General features: G+C 43.2%; 1 protein-coding gene across 2 annotated transcripts in view; it reads right to left on the minus strand.

Moving 5' to 3' along the window:
- The window catches only part of CPM (carboxypeptidase M), an 84,929-nt gene that overhangs the window by 25,459 nt on the left and 37,744 nt on the right, over positions 1–21,726 (minus strand). For both annotated transcript variants that reach the window (XM_042992723.1, XM_042992721.1), the window contains exon 3: positions 7,806–7,903. In XM_042992723.1, the coding sequence (XP_042848657.1) occupies positions 7,806–7,903 (98 nt within the window). The remainder of the gene's footprint in view (positions 1–7,805; positions 7,904–21,726) is intronic.

Raw genomic sequence — 21,726 nt, forward strand, 5'->3', positions numbered from 1 at the left:
TATTATTTTTTTACAAAAACAATAAAATCATGATTCTTTCAAGTAAACAAATGTAAAGCCAAAGTATCTTCTGTTTGTCTCCACATTCCAAAACAAATCGCAAGTCCTTAACTGCAGAGCATAAATAAAAATCTTGGAGATACAGTAAAGGACCAAGTAAGAGTTAATTTAAAAATTGCTGAGGACGGCACCTGGGTGGCTCAGTCAGTTGAGCGTCCAACTTTGGCTCAGGTCATGATCTCACAGTTAGTGGGTTCGAGCCTCGTGTCGGGCTCTGTGCTGACACCTCAGAGCCTGGACCGTGCTTTGAATTCTGTGTCTCCCTTTCTCTCTGCCCCTCCCCTGCTCATGTTCTGTCTCTCAAAAATAAACAAACATTAAAAAAAAAAAAAAAAAGATGTGTTTAAAAAATAAATAAAAATTTTAAAATGTTGAGGTAAAACAGACAAAATTTCAGGGAGTTAAAGTTCTCTTTTTCTGTTGGGCTATATTTTGTTGCCTTTGTAACAGCAGATATATGGCAAATATTATTCAAATTAATTCTTCCCAATTTTAATGTAAATGTTTCAAGCACTCATTCGTGTTTCATGCAAAACCTCCCTTCTTTAAATTTTGTTTTAACGTTTATTTATTTTTGAGACAGAGAGAGACAGAGCATGAACGGGGGAGGGTCAGAGAGAGAGGGAGACACAGAATCTGAAACAGGCTCCAGGCTCTGAGCTGTCAGCACAGAGCCCGACGCGGGGCTGGAACTCACTGACTGCGAGATCATGACCTGAGCCGAAGTCGGATGCTTAACCGACTGAACCACCCAGGTGCCCCAAACCTCCCTTCTTTAAAATTAAGTCTTTGAATATGAAACCTTAGGAGTCCAAATTTTAAAAAAGAACATGGTCAAAACAATCTCTATTAACTTAATCAGCTTTTCAGTTAGTATGCTCACTTCCTTTCTGTGGGTGTAGACTTTGTATGAGAATCCCTCATTAAGAGACTGAAAGACTGGATGAACGCACCAGCTTCTGGAAACTCACTGATCTGCCAGTTAAAAGGGTAATAACCCAGAAAGCAAAAAACAAATTCTCCATCAGTTTCAGCTTACAGTCAAGGTGGAATTTGCTAGATAGATAAAAATGAGTGTTCTAGCTCTTTAAAGAATGTTTCTTAACAGTAGAGAAAATTTTTGGAAGAGTCTGCAATATAAATAACATGTTAGGGAGGGAGGGAGGGAGGGAGGGAGGGGGGGAGAGAGAGAGAGAGAGAGAGAGAGAGAGAGAGAGAGAGAGAGAGAGAATGAATATCTCAAGCAGCCTCCGCACTGTCAGCATGAAGCCCAATGCAAGGCTCAAACCCTGAGATCATGACCTGAGCCGAGATCAAGAGTTGGTTGCTTAACCGACTCAGCTACCCAAGTGTCCCTGAACAGTTGTCAATACTGAATGACTTTTACAGAGGGGAGGGCTAACAATTCTGATCATGCCAAGGACTCTGGATAACTGGTCACCCTAGTCCAGACTCACCAAAAGTAGAGATGAAGAGAAAAAAGACAATTACAGGACAAATTTAATACATGCTTAAAAGGAATTAGACACTTCACCTGCAGTAAAGATTAATTTTGTCTAACCCAAAAAAGAAAAAATTAATGATCCAAAACCACGCTGCATTAACTGAGAACATCTTGCTAGCATTTGGGATAATGGTGGAAAAAAGAGCTTGGCCAATGGCATCTGGAAGGACAAGCTTTAATTTTTTTGTTTGTTTTAGTATATTTGGAACCTGTACCGCGCATTGGCTACACATTCCAGATTTTCCAGCACATGCAAAATTCAGATATTATGTCTTAGTGTTCATATAAACCGTTAAAATACCTCCTAAATACAAACATCTAGGGATACAAACTATATCCCATAAACTCTTTTTTATTTTTTTATTAAGTTTTTTTTTTTGTTACATTTACTTATTTTTGAGAGAGAGCGCAGGCGCGCGCGAGCGAGAGAGCCTGAGCAAGCACAAGCGGGGGGGGAGCCACAGAATCCGAAGCAGGCTCCAGGCTCTGAGCTGGCAGCACAGAGCCCCACGTGGGACTAAACTCACAAACTGAGATCATGACCTGAGCCAACGCTGGACGCTTGACTGACTGAGAGCCACCCAAGGGCCTCTCATAAACTGTCTCCTATGCCTAGAAGGTGTGTGAAAATCATTTATCCATTATCCTTTATTTTTAGGTTGAAAAATATGGTCATTGTTATCCAGGGAGTGTTTTTGCTTTCAATTTATATATCTAGAATACAATAAACTATAAGGTAATGCCACACAAACGTGAAATTCTAAGTGTGATGTGGCTATTTCAAAAGTCTATACCCTAATAACCCATCACAGTAAACAATAATTCACTGATGTTTAAGAAGTAGGAGCTTAGAGGGGGGGAAAAAAAGAATCCAAATTGGCGATTCAGTTAAGCATAACAAGAACATAATGAATACCTACCCCCTATACTACTTAAGACCATGGGCCCTGAGGTCAAGGAACCTTGTGAACCCAGCCCATGACCTGTACTTTGCCTATTTACTGGATTAGCTTAAAACCACTGGCACTCAACTTTCTCAGTACATAGTCATGTCAAACTTCAATACTTCCATTAGAGAAGAATCAGAGATGTCTTAACAATGTAGAGATTACCCAAGATTTTTTTTTTTTCTATGAAGTTTAAAAACCATGGGCTAGCAGACAGGTGCAAAACAGTGTGAGGAGGCCTTGAGGAAGGAACACGGAGAGTGACTTTCTTAGGCTTCTCTTCTGTGCCCACCTGTAGGCTGAAGGTATGAGACGGTCCCAGTTTCAGGGCATGGTCCCAGTTTTCAGTAGAACTCTGACTGTAGATGATTGGTTATAGTTCATTACAAAGCCAGTTAACAGCAGAGAGGGGAAGGGCAAGGGGGACGGAGACCCCATTCTCAAATGTCAATATTTGTGGAGGAAGGGAACGGTAGGGAGCCCACTCAGTGTGTTCCGGCATCATCCAGTGGGAAACACTAGACCTCAGATGTGTCTGCATGGCCGATTCGGAGCCTGCATAAATCAAAACTAGAATTGGGGCTTCTATAATGCAACAGGTCAGCGTGCGTGCAAACGGAGGGCCCGGATGAACTAGAAGACACCTGCTAGTCTTATTAAAATGAGAGAGGTAGAAACCAGAAACACTTCTCCGGTGTTGTGCTGAAAAGAGCACGAACATCAGGTGACAAAGGTTCGTCACAGGCAAGTGTGACAAAGGCTGATCAAAGGGCTCTCTGTTAGCTACCCCGTGTGATTCCACGGGAATCAAGGAGGGGAAAGCAGGGAGTAGAAAAAAGAAAGGGACAGAGAGAGGACCTGGATTTATTCCAGGGTTACTCTAAGAGCTCACCACCTTCTACATGATGAACGAGGCCCAATCTTCTCATTGAATGGCACTGCAACAACCAGGTAACCATCCAAACAAAATTAATTTGTGACAGATCACAGATCTATACATAAAAATGAAAACAATAAAAATGGAACACGTAGAAGGCAGCAGAGAGAGTGAAGGAGGCAGATCCACAGCTGGGTAAGGCTCGGTGCTCAGGCTCGGATTTGGACAGCGTATGACCGGCACAAACCTGGCTCCCTCCTGGGTAACCGGGACTAAGCAATATGCCTGCTGCAGAAACGCTCAAAGCACTTAGTGTGGCCCATGCTCGTTAATGTTAGCTATTATTATTATTTGCCCGTAAAGCACTGTGCAGAAGGAAACTTGCCAGTCTGATCAACATGGCACAGTAAGCCAGTGTCATCAGAAGGATGTGAGCCAACAGCAGGGTGACTGAAGACAAGAAAACTATTATACAAGTATAGGTTTAACATCACTTCTTTTATAATAATATTTGACTGCAAAGGGGCCGTTTTAAGTTATTTTCTACCAAAGTCTGCTTTTTTGCAAACCCTCAGCACCAAATTAGCCCATTTTCACAATTCCTAAAACGTATATTAGCCAAAAAGTTTCACCTAAATACAGCAAACCTTTAAATTTAGCTTCCAGTTGAAAGGAAACAGAGGGACTAGAGGCACAAGTTGGATGATAACAAGAAAGGAAGCAAACAATCCAGAATGTGGAATATTCTGTAGGACAGATAATTGGTGGGGTCTCTTTATTAAGTCTAGAAATGAAAAGATCCTTTAAATGATAGAATAAAAGAGATTCAAGGGATATACCGACCAAAGGTGATGCTTGAGCCTGGACAGGATCCTGCTTAGGACAATCTGGGGGACATTTTGAGAAACTAGAAACTGGGGTATATGCTAAAGACAGGACAAACTCTTATTGACCTGAAAGGTAGCTAGTATTAACGTAAAAATGTTACAAATAGCAAATTAGCATAGCTCATTTAATAAAAATGCACACGTGCACACATAAACATCTAGAAGGATATAATAGTAAGGACTTAACGGTACTAATTTTTGGATGATCAAATACAGTGTTTTGTTTGTTTACCTATATTCTAAGATGTACATGATTGATTTTATAATAGATTGTTTTTAATTTTTAAAAGACCGGACTTTTTTTTTTAATGTTTATTTTTGAGAGAGAGACAAAGCACAAGCAGGAGAGGGGCAGAGAGAGAGGGAGACACAGAATCCGAAGCAGGCTCCAGGCTTTGAGCTGTCAGCACAGAGCCCGACGCAGGGCTTGAACCCACGAACCATGAGATCATAACCTGAGCCGAAGTCGGTCACTCAACCGACTGAGCCACCCAGGCACCGCTAAAAAGACTGGATTTTAAGACAAGGCATAAGGAGGTAAAGTAAAAATTCATGGGGGGAAAACAGCAGGTATGCTCGGCAGGACTGGGTCTCCTGGATGCTGCTGATGCTGACTACCATCAAGCCATCGTATAAGTGTAGGAAAACACCCACACCTCTGTGGGGTTGGGTCCAGGAAAGAAAAGAAACATTTATTTTTTAAATTTTTTTTTTTTTGAGAGAGTGTGTGCTCAAGCGGGGGAGGGACAGAGACAGAAAGAGAGAGAGGGAGGAAGAGAGAATTCCAAGCAGACTCTCCCACTGCCAGCACAAAGCCTGACTCGGGACTCCATCCCATGAATCTTGAGATCACGACCTGAGCCGAAATCAAGAGTCAGATGCTTAACTGACTGACCTGGGCACCCAGGCGACCCAGGAAGAAACATTTTAAAAATAGTGTGGTCAATTGTGCCCACCATGCCACTGAGTGCATGTATATCTCCTGTGGGTTTCTCCACATGAGGCCCACAGACTCTTACAGAAGATCCATACACCCTGAGGTCAGCACTCAAAATTTGTGGCAGAATAGCGAGGAATCCATCTAAAGATGAGAACCATTGCCCTCAAATGTTAGCCATGTAGCTTTTTATTTATTTTTTATTTTTGTTATTTTAAAAAACATTTTAAAAAATGTTTTATTCATTCTTGAGAGAGAGAGACAGCATGAGTGGGGGAGGGGAAGAGAGAGACAGAGACAGAGACAGAGAGAGACAGAGAGACATAGAATCTGAAGCAGGCTCCAGGCTCCGAGCTGTCAGCACAGAGCCTGACACGGGGCTCAAACTCATCAACTACAAGATCATGACCTGAGCCAAAGTAGGACGCTTAACTGACTGAGCCACCCAGGCACCCCAGCCATGTTGCTTTTTAACAGTGGGTCCTGGAAAATGCTCTTTCAATTCCAAAAGATCTGAGAAAGGAAGAAGGCTGAGTAAGGTGGTTGGACCCTCTACTCACACAGACTCCTCAGCTCCTGTGTGAAGCCATCCCTGTCCCCAGCTCCTGATGCACCAGGAGGGGACAAGGCACAAGATCTCACCTTCAGGACAAGTTCCTCAGTGGCCCACACTGCCCTGACACTGCTACCAGCCGGGACATGTGGGGGATAACAGGGCCTCAGGTCCCTGTCCCCAAACACACTGGGCCCTTTCCCCTTCTTGGTCTCAGTCCTTAGCATTCTTTTTTTTTTTAACGTTTATTTATTTTTTGAGACAGAGAGAGACAGAGCATGAACGGGGGAGGGTCAGAGAGAGAGGGAGACACAGAATCCGAAACAGGCTCTGGGCTCTGAGCAGTCAGCACAGAGCCCGACGCGGGGCTCGAACCCACATACCGCGAGATCGTGACCTGAGCCGAAGTTGGACGCCCAACCGACTGAGCCACCCAGGCGCCCCAGTCCTTAGCATTCTTCAAAGAATCAGAGTGAGTGAGTCAGAGAGCCCTGATTTGACGGGATATATTAGCAAATGCCAGAAATTTGGGAAAGTGCATGTTAGGAATAAGCAAATTCGGAGGAAAGTGAGGGAAAGGACTCTGGCTTCTCTTTGAAAGCTTCAGCTCAGAGGACTATTTCTGAGCAGCACGCTGCAACCTCTGAAGTCCCAAGAATTCAATAAAGAAACTACTGAACCTCATGAATGCTGTATGTCTCTTACTAAAAACGGATTCCATGGGATCTTGATCAGTAGACCAGATGACAAGAGGGAAGTCTGGGCTGGGGTCTGCAGTGAACAGTTGTTTTATTACAGTATCGGTCAGATTCCCGGCGACATCGAGTCTTTGATAGGCACAGCCCGATCACTCAGAAGAGTCACGAGGGGACTGACCTTGCATCTACTCACAAATCGGGTCCAAAGGCCAACCCCTTCCTTAGGGGCAAGTATTTGTTTGCATCTGGGCTCCAGCTGCAAAGTACCTTTTCCCAGCAGGACAGGTCGGGCAGCATGCCCGGAAAAGGGCAGGCTCTGTGTGTCAGGAGAGGTGGGTCCTGCTCCCAAGGAGCTTGGGGTCGGGGCGGGGTGGGGGGGGGTGGTTAAGTCAGGACAGGGAGCCCAGCATCTGATTAGAGCCTGCCACCCACACTACTGCAAATTCCCAAGCGTTTTAACAAGTCACTAGGTTGTACTTACTGCCCTATGCATTTACTTTGACGTTCCTTAAAGTTAAATTATGTTTTATAGGGTGTTACCCATATTCCTATGTAAATTTTCTTGACTGTGATGACTGGGAACTATCTTTCCCCTCCACTTGACTGGCCGAGCGTGTGGGAGCCTGGTGAACAGAAAATACTGCAGTTGCCATGTTCTTAAAATAGTCTGAGGGAGGGAGGGAGGGAAGAAATGGAGATGCGCACCCTCAAACGCCTGGCAGGAATGACTGGCAAGTAGGGGTAATTGCGAAACAAAATAAATGACATGACATCAAACAAAACCAAAAGTAGAGTTTATCCCTGATAAGTTGGAGAAGAAGCAATGCATGATTATAAAATTTAAGAGCATTTGTTGAATGGGAGAACCCTAAGCTTGATGGTCTAAACTTCAGGATTGAAAACACTGAGTAGAAGATTAAAAGAAGGTGACAAAAGCTTCCAGAAAAATAGATATTAGGAATTTAGATTAGCTATTTGGGGTCTTCTGATTGTTTTGAGTTCAAATACAATACAGCTCCTTAGCTCATCACCTTGCTGCCCGTCAGGAGGCGGGAGAAGTCACCCCACGAAGGGTCTCAGGGACCCAGCTGGCAGTGCAGAACTTGGACTCTGCTATTCTTCCAGTCCCAGCACAGAGCTGACTCCAGGTACCCTCCCAGGGCACTGGTGGTGGTGGCTGTCGGACCCTGGTTCCTTATGTTCTCTCAGAAGGCCTTGTGGGAAGACCTTTCCAGACTCGTTGGTGTAATTTATGTTGCTTCCTTAGCATTTACATGGAACTCAAGAGACCCGAGGGGAAGCTCCTCTGGCAACTTTCCAGATATTTGAGCCACATACGTACCTCATCTCCATGCATGTTGGCCACGTATTTGAACTCTGGAATCCCAATCCTATGCTCCTTTGGGAAGCGCCCCACAACAAGAACCCACAGGTTTCTGCCTTTACAGGGAAGAGAAAGGTAGAAAAATAAGTTGTGTTTGAAAATAACAAATGAACTCTGGGAGAATGAGAAGACAGCAAACTGCGGCTTCTCCCACCTGACTCATGTCTTGTGATGCCCAGAGCACATAGGACTGACACCTCCGTGCTTAAAATGCTTAGTTCTCTACCAGCCCAGATTCCTTCAATTTAGCACAGATATTTAACTTCTTGTTTTAGAACGCGATTGTTTAAAAATCGAAAACTGATTAGGTTACACAGGTCGTATTTTTCCAAAACGTTTATACGCTTTGCTCTGAGTCCCTAGTGCTTTTCAGAAAGGATCTTGCTAATTTTCATAATTATACAAACTTAAATTACAGTCAATGGTTGACTGGGAGGGTGCCTTAATTCTCAGTACAAGTGAAAAAAGCAACAAGCAATAAAACGTGGAACTCAGAAAGGAGATTGTACGTATGTATGTACGTATGTATTTATTTACTTATTTTGGGGATATTGTTTTTAAAGTAAGAAATCTTGAATCTTGTATTCAAACCCTGATGTAACACAGCTCCTTGGCAAGGAGTGCCCTTTATGTGCTTGAGTCTTGCCAAGTAAACTGGGAACAATGTATCCTAATGATGCCTCAAGGAAAACTTCTAAATCCTAACCCTGCTTGAGGAGCTGGATTCCGGCAAGGAAGGGCAGAGATTAAAGATCAATGAGGATCTGCTCTGTGCAGACATCATGGCTGGGATCCCGCTACGCACTATCTCAGTAATCCCTTACGTGACCCACTGAGACGGATCGTGAACCAAACTTTACAAGTGAGAAAACTGATCTTCCAAACATTAAAGTAAGCTGCTTCTGATCACACAGCCAGTGAGAAGCTGTGATTTGAGCCCCAGAGCCAAGACCTGACCTATTTGACTTCAATTCCAGTGAGCCTTCTAATAACGAAAACTGCCCGTCTCCCTGGAGGCTTGGTTTCCTAATCAGTAAAATGAAGAGGTCTCTTTCAGTCATCATGATAACTGATGATGAGATGATGAAGAGATGACTAAAATCATCTCTTTTAGTCATCAGGCTCTTTTAAATACAAAGACTTTAAAATTAGAAATTGAGGAGTATATTCGAAAGCTATCACATAGACACAAAGTTCAAATGTCCGTGATATCTGAGCCTTCTGTAGAATTCACGAGCCCAGAGAAGGAATTTAACAGCAGCTCCTGGGCTAATGTGAAGGTTTCTGTGGAATTTCAGATCTAGTCCTTAAATCAGGGGTCCCACAGGCTGAGGAACACTCCGTTGGCATGAGGAATCCAGGGAGAAACAGATACTCAGCCTGTCTTTTCCAGCATTCATAATTTATTATAACAATTTTGTAAGGAAATTTTTCATGCCAGAATGATGCTTTAAATTCAGTAACTGCAGGATTTCTCAGAAAACACCCACAAAATGCCATGTATCTGACTGATGCCACCTGTTTAGTGCAGAATCCTCATTCATTCATACATTCATTCATTTAGTAGTACCGTATCCAGCCATTTAGGCAGGTGAACAGACTGTACAGGTAAGTTATACTCTCGACACCCAGTGAATTTCTGATCTAAGTGGAGACTAGTGATGCGTAAACACATCATTACACTAGACTGTAATGCATATGGCCACAGAAGTGTATGTAGGTACCGTTGTGCCTGTAGAATAAAAGGAATGGTTAATTTTCCCCAAGGAGGTGATCATGAAAAACTTTACAGATCTAGGGGTTTATAGATGACTTCTGAACAGGGTTTTGAAGAATGATTCCAAGTTTGCCATGTGGCAAGTATAAGCCAGCCAGTGATTTCTCATCAGAACCATTTCATTAACCTCAGAAGCTTCTATTCCCTGGTATGAATTCTTAGGGCATCTGGAGTTCCACTTCTACAAAGTTAATATTTTCATGTGAGTAAGGAAAAACTTTCTGAGTGAGCTAGTAACCCTGGTTCTTGAGGGTTCCTTCTGGAGAATTCTTTTCCCTGGCTATTAATGCCTTTAAAGCTAGAATAATCAGATTTGTACAGAATATGACCTGGTCCCCTCCTAGGCAAGGGGGAAAATTCAATAATCTCAACCTAATATTTACCAATTGTGATAACACTATCACAACCGATTTGCAACAGCTGGCTTGTTACGTAAGGCTAGGGAAAGACAACAAAACCAGACTTGACATGGATAGCCAATACTAATTGGCTTAAGGAAGGACGGAAATCAAACCAATAAAAACCTAAGTGAACAAATACTTTGTGGGTAACTCAATCTCCATTTTAGCATGAATGGCTCCTAAGTGAACTGCAAGATGAGAAATTTACCTCGAATAACCTCAGTGGCACCACGTTTGAGAATGAAAACCAACCAATGATCCTGGAAGATATTCATGCAATGCTTTTGGAATGACAAGCTTCTTGAAGGGTTTTAACCCCCTCTCCACATGCACTGGCCACCTCTGGCTTAGACCAGAGTAAATGCACAGAGAACAAACTACTTTTCACAGTATGACTGCCAAGATAAGGGTAATTTAAACAAGATTTTTTTTTCTTATCGAGGTTGGAAAGGCTACCCTATTCCCCCAAATTCTTTCTAATGCCAGATGTGAAGAGTTCTGAAATGCTTGGTGCCTTTCTCCTCACTACAGAGTAAGCGAAACTTGGACTTCAAATATTTCATGATCTATATTATATTCAGGAACTGGGAGCTTGACACAAATCCCGGGGGTGTGACATAGGTGTCTCACTGGGTTTGCTCGGAAGATCAGGAAAAATTTTACAATTTAGAAGGATTCACAAAGATCCAAAGACAAGAAAACAGATAATAAATGCCAAGAAGTACTTCAGGTGTTCAGGGGAAAGCAGATGGAGAAGTTTGGAAAGCTAAGTACAGCTTCAACAGGTAGAGATGGGAGGAGTGTCATACCCACATCAGAATCACGTGGATCCTTGTAAAAATGTCAACCCCTGAGCCCCATCTGCTAAATCAAACTCTAGGGGTAAAGCCCCAAATCTGCATTTAATAGTCTCCCTTGGTGATTCTGAGGCCCATTAAAATGTGAAAGCTTGTTGAGACTGAGATAGTGAATGTCCAGATAGATCTGGAAGCCACCTGATCTTTAGGTAAAACCATTTCATTTTACATATAATCATGAACATGCTTCTATGTTAACACATATACTCCTTTTTAAATGGCTGCTTAATATCTTACCATATGAATACATTACCATTTATTCAACCAATACTCTTGTTAGATGTTCAAAATTAAGTTTTTTTTAAAAAATTAATGTTTATTTATTTTTGAGAGAGAGAGAGAGAGAGAGAGAGCGAGCGCGCGCACAAGCAGGGGAGGGGCAGAAAGTGAGGGAGACACAGAATCCAAAGCAGGCTCCAGGCTCTGAGCTGTCAGCACAGAGCCTGATGTGGGGCTTGAACGCACAAACTGCGAGATCATGACCTGAGCCGAAGTCGGACGCTTAACTGACTGAGCCACTTCAGTAAGTATTTTTATGTAAATCCACTAAAATTACATACAGAATTTATAACAAAACTATTATATCATGTGAAAGAAATAAGAATACAAAATTATATAAACTACAACCATGTAAAACAGATTTTCATTTAAAAAGTACCATGGAGGGGCACCTGGATGGCTCAGTCGGTGGAGTGTCTGACTCTAGATTTCAGCTCAGGTCAGGATCCCAGGGTTGTGGGATTGAACCCCAGGTCAGGCTCCAAGCTATGCATGGAGCCTACTTGGGATCCCCTTTCTCACTCCCTCTGCCCCTCCCCCCACCTTGCTCATGTGGTACACTCTCCAAAAAAAAAAAAAAAAGGTACCATGGAAGGAAATAGTTCCATAGCATATAAAGCCTTAAAAAAAAAAAAAAAAAAAAAAAAAAAAAAAAGCCTTAAATTAACATATGAGTCTACAAGAGTTGACAATGGCACACCATGAGTGATAAGGGTTTGAGTGATAGGGTGATGAAATCAAATATTTTTTTTCTCCTATGCATCAGACCCCCTAAGCACTTTGTTACCTGAGCTTCACAACACTTTCATGTGGTGGGTGGTACCTACAACTTACTGTTAAGGAAACTGATTCAAGTGGCAGGGTTCTAACCCAGGTCTGATTCCAAAATCTGTATTCTTCTGAGGACTCCAGGCTGCCTTAATCTCCCTGAAAGTTCTAGATAGGCCAGAGCCAACCTCCCCCGTGGGAAACGTTCCCAGGCAATTCTTTCAATGTTGTGTTGCTATGGTTTACACCTCGGGCAAGACCCAGGCTGCCACCTGGGATGACCAACTGAGCCAAGATAAGACACCCGATTTGAAGGCTATCCTGTCTGACTCTGCTCAGAGCTTCTCAGTGGAACGTGCCCAGAGAGAAGCAGACTCTGCCTGGGTGGCCTGGCCACTGGAGCAGAGTGGCTGTAATGATGAGCCACATTCCGGTTTTTCATGAGGCTTGTTTGTATGTACTGTATGATCCACGTAGCTCTGGTATCCAGAGGGATGAATCAGCTGCTGGTTTCCCAGACTCTGCATTGCTCTGTGTATCCCTACAATTACCCTCTGAACCCAAGTCAGAGCTTGAGGGAGCTTGCCTGATAGAGCGTCCGCATATAGAAGTGGGAATAACAGCTCAGTGGGCAAGGCTGTTGTAAGGCTGATGAATTCCTTCCTCCTTCCCTAAGTATGAGTCAAAGATCTGACACCAAACCTTCCATTTCACTTGTGCACCTTCCCACTACCCGCACACACACACAGCTTGACACGCAGCTACGAAGCCCTGCATTCAATAATGGACAAGGTGAAAACAGCACGTTACTTAAATCAAGTTGAACATTTGGCCTCCAAAGTTCACATGTCCTCTGACTTCGAAGTAGAGGAAAAGAGGTTCCTGCTAAGTGACTCATTACGAAAACAAAACACATACAAACCAGAGCAAATAAAACAGGGACAAAAAGCATGGGCAAAAATTTCCAGACTGGCTATGCTTGCATAGTGTTCATAGCTCAAAGCATTTTGTGCATATTCACTTAACACCCCCGACAACTGTAAGTGGTATCTACTAGTAGGATTAGCCTTTTACCCAAGTGGACACAATCTTAGGTAACCTCAGAAGGCCGCCATTCTCCGAGTGTGGCCGCAGGACCAGCAGCATCAGCGTCACCTGGGAACTAGTTAAATATGCACTTTCTTGGGCTCCACCCCAGATATACTGAATCAGAAGCTGAGAATGAGGACCAGTAGTCTGTGTTTTAGTAAGAAGCCAGGGGATTCTCATGCATACTGAAATTTAAGAACTTCTGTGACGGGGTGCCAGGGTGGCTCAGTCCATTAAGCGTCCAACTGTTGATTTCGGCTCAGCTCATGACCTCACGGATCATGAGATTGAGTCCTGTGTTGGGCTCCTTGATGACATATTGGGGCCTCATTGGGATTCTCCTTCCCTCTCTTTCTCAAAATAAATAAACTCAAAAAGAAAAAAAAAAAAAAAAAGAACTGCTGTAACAAGAGACAGAGCTGGGTAGTCCATCCACATGCTTTGTTCCCAGTCACTTTTCTGCACTGCTCTAGCTACCGACAAGATGAAAAATCAAAGGCAAAAACAGAGAATATGGAGATTCCTCAAAAGAATGAACATAGAACTACGCTGTTATCCAGCAATTGCACTACTAGGTATTTACCCAAAGAATACAAAAATACGATTCGAAGGGGTACATACACCCTGATGTTTATATCAGCATTATCAGCAATAGCCAAACTATGGAGACAGCCCAGATTTCCACCAAGTGATGAACGGACAAAGAAGATGTGGTGTATTTGAGTATGTACATACACACATATACACAATAGAATATTACTCAGCCACCAAAAAGAATGAAATCTTACCATTTGCAATGACATAGATGGAGCTAGAATGTATTATGCTAAGTGAAATGAGCCAATGAGAGAAAGCCAAATACCATATGATTTCACTAACATGTGGAACTTAAGAAACAAAACAGATGAACATATGGAAAGGGGAGTGGGGGAAGAGGAGAGAGGGATACAAACTGCAAGAGACTCAATGATAGAGAACAAACTGAGGGTTGATGGAAGGAGGTGTGGGGGGATGAGCACTGGGTGTTGTATGTAAATGATAAATCACTGAATTCTATTCCTGAAACCAATATTGCACAGTATGTTAACTAAAACAAACAAACAAACAACAAAAAAAGACAAAATGACAAAAAGAAAAACGAAAGAAATGCAAACTGGTGTCCCAAGATTTCTCTATGCACCATTTCTGGTGTTGAGATTTTTTTCCTTCTCCCTCTGGAGAATTGGAAACAGAAGGCAGAGGTTGAGGGTACTATGAAGATGGTTTGAGAAGTTAAAGCTCCTGTTTGCTCCCTTTGGTATGCAAACCCCAAACTGGTTTGCAAACTGCTATTTAAGGATTATAGGCAAGCCTTAGAGACTTTGCCCCAAAGTGTGGAATCTGGGGTGGATATACCTCAGGGGACCTGGCTGTTAGGTGCTTTTCCTGAAATGTTTGGCTTCTAATCTACAAAGATAAGGCTTAAAAAGTAGGGAGGATGGAACAGCAACAGAAATAAACACATGGGCAAAACTCATTTGCTCTATACCTGGAACCCAAAATTCATGCACACGCCCTCCGTTATGGCAAATCAGCCAGCATTTACCGTGGCTTCTGTACTGAAGTGAGGGGTTCTGGCCAGCCACCATGAACACCCAGTCTGTTTCTGTACATGCAAAGCCAAGAACCCATACTCGAACAGATGCGATGACCCCCCCAAGTCAGCCACTTGATCCCCACGAAGCTGATCTTGTTTATGAACAGAGGAACTTGTTGAGAAGGGGCTCAGGGGTTTGGAAAGGAATCGGGTGTCCCAGGGATCCTGCTGTTACTGTGGTAAGAGCCAGTGCTATGTTCTGCCTGGAAGCAATGATGGGGCAATTCCAAATTCCATTAAGGGCCATGGGTCCTGTGGCTCAGGTTAATAGGGGGATGAAGGGGACACAGGAGGCATCCCAGCACTCCTAGGCAGTTTTTGGACACCAACGTCTGCTGCACCAGAGTTTCCCACTGTACAGTGATCTTGGTGTGGGGTCCCAAGCGGGGCTACCTGTTGTGAGAGCGTGGGCCCAGAGGAGGCTGTGGGACTCAGAGGTCATTAGGGCTTCTGCACGGGTGTCACACCTGCATGCTTTGGATCTAGGCACCACATCCACTGAGCGCTTTTCCAACTGATACATGAGCAGATCCCAATGGCCACCTTCTTTGGACCCAGTATTCCTAGTATCTTGTACACGGATGTACTAGGCCTGGATCAGGTTTTCATCAGTTGAGTGTGCCAATCCTGCTGTTGGATGCTGGGCCTGTGGATGCTGGCTATCACCTAGGACTCCCTCACTTTATCAGTCTTCACCGGTGTCTTGTCATCCTCCCCATCTCATCCCCCTGATGTACTAATACTACCACACTGCCCTGGATAGCTTGATCATTCTCCAATCCTGTGTATCTTTTTTCATGCATTTTTCATTCTTTAAGATTGTAAATTGAATCATTTACTTGCATAATGTCTGTCTCAACTAGAATGCAACATACAAATGCACTCCCTGTGTGTTTACTATTTTGTTTGGTTTGCCTGTTTTGTTCACTGCTCTATTCGTAGCGAACAGTGCCTGGTGCATAGCAGGTGTTCAATAAATATCTTACTGCAGCATTTCACAAGATATTGGTGCCTCTCCAGGACTACTTTTAGTAAATACTGGCACATCAGATCCAAATTCCTCCCCCAGGCTTTCAGGGTCTTCCGTCACCCACCCTGCACTCATATTTCTCACTACCTGCTCACAGATGCTCCTCATGGGATCAGGCTCCTTTCCCTACCCTAGGCTCAGCCTCATCTTTACTTCTGTCAACTTTGACCTAAAATGCATCCCTGGATTTTCAGCCTTTACAAATCCTATGCATTCCACAAAAACCTAATTCTGAGAAGTTTCCCCAGATTACTTTGATCCACCCTGATTTCCCCTTTACAATAGTTCTATAAAATGACACTACAAGGAACACCTAGGAGGCTCAGTCCATTAAGTGTCTGTCCAACTCCTGATTTCAGCTTAGGTCATGATCTCACCGTTCATGGGTTTGAGCCCCATGTCAGGCTCTGCACCGACAGCATGGAGCCTGCTTGGGATTCTCTGTCTCTGCCCCTCCCCTCCTCATGCTCCCATTCTCTCTCAAAATAAATAAATAGACTTTACAAAAGTGACGCTACATGCTTTGGCACTGAAAAATATTCTGCTCAATTATAGGTTAACAAAACAAAATTCTCCCTTTCAGTTAGTTTTCTAAGGGTTTCACATGGAAGAGTTTTGTTTTCTCAACAATGCTGTCAGCATTGACTGAGCAGTTAGATCCTTCTTCTCCTCTATTGTGTCTACTATGGTAAATCATGGCAATCCACCAGTATTAAGGTCACTTTTTAGCAGAGACCTCTGTATTACTGTTGGCCCAACATTCAGTGCCTTGTTGAACTCAGGTGTGGTCACATGACTTGTTCTGGCCAATGAAATGTGAGTAGAAAAGACACGTGTTATTTCTGGGAAAAAGCTGTTAGAGCCAAGGCATGGTTTGCTAGATCATTTCCCTCCATCACAAGACAGGCAATGTTTTGATAGAGGCTGCTGTCAGCTTAGGTCCTGGAGGGAAGACAACAGGGAACCAAGTCCCAACTGATTGCTGAAAAACATGTGAGTAAGATACAAACCTTTATTTTGCTGTTATAACCCACTGAGATTTGGGGTTTAAAAAATTTCTGTAGTAGAGTTTAGCCTCTCCTCTGATATACCCTCTGTGACCTACCCACCCGAAATGATATTTCCCTCTACTGAATGTTCATCATTCTTAGTGCTGAAAAACAGTGGTTTTGTTTTTTTCCAGACAGGGGCTCCCAGAACCCTAAGATTTCGTGGTGCTGACCCAGAGGTGAAGAAAGTTTAAAAACTTTGTTTTTTTTTTTTTTTAATTAAGTTTATTTTTATTTATTTTGAGAGAGAGATCAAGTAAGGGAGGGGCAGAGAGAGAGGGAGAGAGAATACTAAGCAGGGCTTGAACTCAGGAACCGTGAGATCGTGACCTGAGTCAAAACCAAGAGTTGGACACTTAACCAACTGAGTCACCCAGGCATCCCTAAAAATATTGCTTTAACACTACTCACATGGCACAAAATATACATAAACCTCTGTTAATACTGTTCTTCTGTGTATTTTCTCAATCCAAATTATCTACTAAACATGTTCTACAGTTTTGTTTTTATAGCACAGAAGGTGTCCTACACATTCAGGGAAGCTATTGATCGACAGTGGACAGCCAATAAATCACTGAAAACATTAAAATGCACTGAAAACATTGTAATAAAAAATAATACCATAGTAAGACATCACTAGCAAAGACTGTCTCTTGGAATTTTTCCCCTGGATCATCTCATTATAACTGCTATCTCAAATAGCATTTACAGGTGGACAGACGTGATTCCAGAGCTGAAATAATGCTTTGAATTCTAGAAGGGCTAAGCTGGACGTGAATCGAGAAAAATGGACAACAAAGGACCTAAATACTTGTCGTGTGGAAGGGAAGTGGGGCAGTGTTAAGCAAGGTGAACAGAGGAGGCCCTTTAAGGATGCACTAAAACACAGGCATAGGCAAAGTGGTAGCCCGGTAACCTGCTGGAACACAAGCCTACCTGACATCAGGAGCCAGGAACCGGCCAGCACAGGCTCTGCTCACCCTCGGCTGGGAGACCAGGCAAGGGCAGCAGCCGGCACCACAGCCAGTAACTGCTGCCTTGATGGACTGAGTGCTTCCTGAGGCGACCAGACTCCTTTGTAAATCCTCATATGAACTTGACAAAAATCAGGTACAGCTTCACTGTGAAAGCTACGATCCTATACAAAGGCTTTTTAGCCTTTAGTTTTCCCATTTATTCATTCAGTAAATAGGTACCAAATGCAAGACTGAGCCTGGCGTTTAGTTAGCTGAAACAACCGTACATCACTAACTGATTATATACTGGCCTGAAAAACACTGATTTTCTATTTTTTTCTTTCATTTTTTTTTAAATATTCTGGGAGGTCATATTTTATTTTCTATTTTTAAAAGTAATCTCTACATCCAATGTGGTCCTTGAACTCAGGACCCAGAGATGAAGGGCAGCATGCCTCTACTGACTGAGCCAACGAGGCACCCCTGACTTTCTATTTCTGACATCACCTTCATCATTTGAAAAAACAAAGTCTAGGGGCACCTGGGTGGCTCAGTCAGTTAAGTGTCCAACTTCGGCTCAGGTCATGATCTCACGGTTCGTGGGTTCGAGTCCCATGTCAGGCTCTGTGCTGATAGCTCAGAGACTGGAGATTGCTTCAGATTGCTCTCTCTGCCCTCCCCAGCCTGCACTCTGTTGCTCTCTTTCTCAAAAAAATTAAAAAAGGAAAAGAAAAGACAAAGTCCAAATAAGCATAATGTCTTATAAACTTTCCATTATTTGGGGGGTTAAGCAAACGTGAATCGAATCCCATGGCTCCACTGCTTGTCCTGTAATAGTTTGCCATGGCATCAAGATAGAACCCAAGCCCTCAGCATGGCACACCAGACCTCATGGTCTGCCTACTTTTGGCCTTGAGCCCCCACCATAATCCCAGACACCAGGCTCTAGCCATTTTTTTTTCTTTTTAATGTTATTTTTGAGAGAGAGAGAGAGAGAGAGAGAGCGCGCAAGCGAGCGCACTTGAGCAGGGGAGGGGCAGAGAGAGAGAGAGAGAGGGAGACACAGAATCGGAAGCAGGCTCCAGGCTCTGAGCTGTCAGCATAGAGCCCGACACGGGGCTCAAGCTCACAAACTGTGAGATCATGACCTGAGCTGAAGTCGGACACTTAACCAACTGGGCCACCCAAGTGCCCCTCTAGCCATTCTTAATGGTGTGTAGTTCCAAACCATCTGCCTCAGCACCTTCAGTGCATGGTTAGTCCTCTGTTTACCTGATCAAAGTGGCCAACTTCTACTGGCCTTTTTAAGGCTCAACCAAAAGCCTCTTCCATCCAACACTTTTCTTACCCTTCTCCTCTGTTGGTCCCATCCCTTGCCAGCCTGAGTTACTCTCCCCTTTGAGCATTCATAGTACTTCTGCAGCCCCTCTCCTAACATTGTTGAAACCACAGGTTTTCCTACAAGCAAGGGACTGTGTATCTTTGTGCTTGCAGAATCCATCATAGTGTGTGGCCCATACATAGTATATGATCAATATATGATTGTCGAATGGATGGATGACTGGATAAATTAACAACTCAGGAAGTCCAGTTGGAGCTGGGGTCACCCTTGATCCAGAGACTAGATGCAACTGTTTTCCAGTATTATGGAAAAGTCAGCTAGTCTACCATTTGGGTAGGATCTGCAAAGGATCTGATTTTCTAGATGGCTAATCTAGAGTAGATGGACCTTCTTGGAGTATTACTATGTGAGAACGCAGAAATCCAAACCCGGTATCTGGCTTTGAGTTGGACTCTTCCAACATTATGGGGAGATCGGATTTCATTTGCCTCCATGCACAGTACTAATGTTTTGAAATGATTCCTGGGAATGTAGATGTTTGGTTCCATTTTATTTCTTCCTGAACAGGTAAATGGGGGGGGGGGGGGCTGGGGATTTCAATTTCTAAATAAAGGATTCTTCTGATTGCTCAGAGACCCTTTGTTAATTAAAAAAAGAAAAGAAAAATGTGAAGATGTGTCGAGTTGGGATAAGTTCTCTTTTCTTCTTTTTTGATTTCAACACTAGTCACGACTCTAAGAGAAGCAGTGAGGCTGGTCTCATTAATCACTAACCAGCAACCCCAACAAGATCGGAGGAAATTCCTCTGCCTTTCTCCTCTGACAAGGCTACCTTCTCTGGTCTTCCCATTCTATTCCAGGTCAGAGGCTGATGAATCTGTTCCCTTTCTTTTAAATGTTTTTATTTTTAAGCTGTAAATTATAAGAAGTTTTTTTTTAAGAACTAGCCATCATTCCCAACCATCATCATCTCCCTATGAGCCTTTCTAGTCTTTTTTTTTTTTTTTTCATATAGAGACAGGAAACTTGTTTTTAAATCCCCCAAGTGAAAACCTCTAGAGGCCTCATACTATAAAAAGCTGAGAACTTCCCTTTTTGGTCCCTTGGGAGAATAGTCAAACATAATCAGATCACCCTTTTGAAGAGTTCAGCAATCATAGTAACCAAGTTGAGTATTACCTTAAAATGCAAACAAGTACTTAAAGAGATTTTTAAAATCTTATTTTAAAAGATGAAATAATTACATCTACCACTATATATTTATTATCCATTTGAGAGTTCTCTTTCATGGTCTGTCAGGGGCATTCTCTCATTCAGTATTGACGTTCCAGTTCTTTCTCCCCAGCTGCTTTTATTTCTTACGAGTTTCCTGTAGGTGTCAGAGAGTTGTGATTTATGATGAGGTCAATTCACATTCATTTGGCCCAGAAAAAGACAGTTGGCTGAGGGCTGGCTTAACTTTATTGCCTATTTATCGTTACCATAAGAACTCATCTTTTAGTGGCAAGGAATGAGGGCAAGTGACTTACTAGTTTCCTCATAAACTACTCTGGAGGACAGAACCATTTCTTTCCATCAGCCCGCTCCCTGAGATTGTGCCCTAAAAGTCTTTCTTTCATTTGAAAGTCAAGCGGGCCAGAGTCCAGACAGAAGGATGTGGAGCTCCTGACAGCAGGAAAAGCCCTGAAGTTGCCAACATGGGATAGGGTCCCTCAAGGACTCGACCTGACCAAAAATCAGGACATCTGATGGATTTGCGGGATTAACAAAGGTGGACTTCTCACTAGTAACACTGTTCTGAGATTATTTTTATTTTATTTTTTAATGCTTATTTATTTTTGAGAGAGAGAGAAACTGAGTGTGAGCAGGGGAGGGCCAGAGAGAGAGGGAGACACAGATCTGAAGCAGGCTCCAGGCTCCCAGCCGTCAGCACAGAGCCGGACACGGGGCTTGAACTCACAAGCCATTAGATCATGACCTGAGCTGAAGTCGGACAATCAACTGAGCCACCCAGGGGCCCCTGTTTGTGAGCTTAGCGCAGTGGGTTAAGCGCCTGACTTCAGCACAGGTCATGATCTCACGGCTCATGGGTTCGAGCCCTGCATCAGGCTGTCAATGTAGACCCTGTTTCGGATCCTCTGTGGCCCTCTCTCTCTGCCCCTGCCCTGCTTGTGAGCATGCATGTTCTCTCTCTCTCAAAAATAAATAAACATTAAAAAAATTTAAATCTCACAAATAAATACTTTAGTAAAGACATCAAAACCAGTATTTCAGTGCTACACCATCTGCCTCAAAACAGCATCTGGGATTTCTTAAAAGATAGGCAGTATCCCTGCAGCGGCATTATGTATTGACACAGATTCTAGAATCAAATTGCAGGGTTTAGCCCCCCACTCTGCCACTTACTAGCCATGTGGTATGGAGCAAGTTGCTTAATCTCTCTGAGTGCATCAGTTTTGTCATCCTGGTTACAGGATTAAGGGTACTCACACTTCATGGGGCTATCTCATTTAATCCCCACAAGCTTTACAAATAGTGCCAGAAACATGGTAAGCACACATCTGCTCGAGGGCCTTGGGTGCACAGAATTGGCTCATGACAAACTATAGGCTCTAGCAGACGATGCAGCATTAGAACAATTAAAGAAAAATTTGAAATATAAAGTGTCCATAACACATGGATGGAGACCTTGTGCC

This window comes from Panthera tigris, chromosome B4 (genome assembly GCF_018350195.1).
Source record: "Panthera tigris isolate Pti1 chromosome B4, P.tigris_Pti1_mat1.1, whole genome shotgun sequence".
NCBI classification, from domain to species: Eukaryota; Metazoa; Chordata; class Mammalia; order Carnivora; family Felidae; genus Panthera; species Panthera tigris.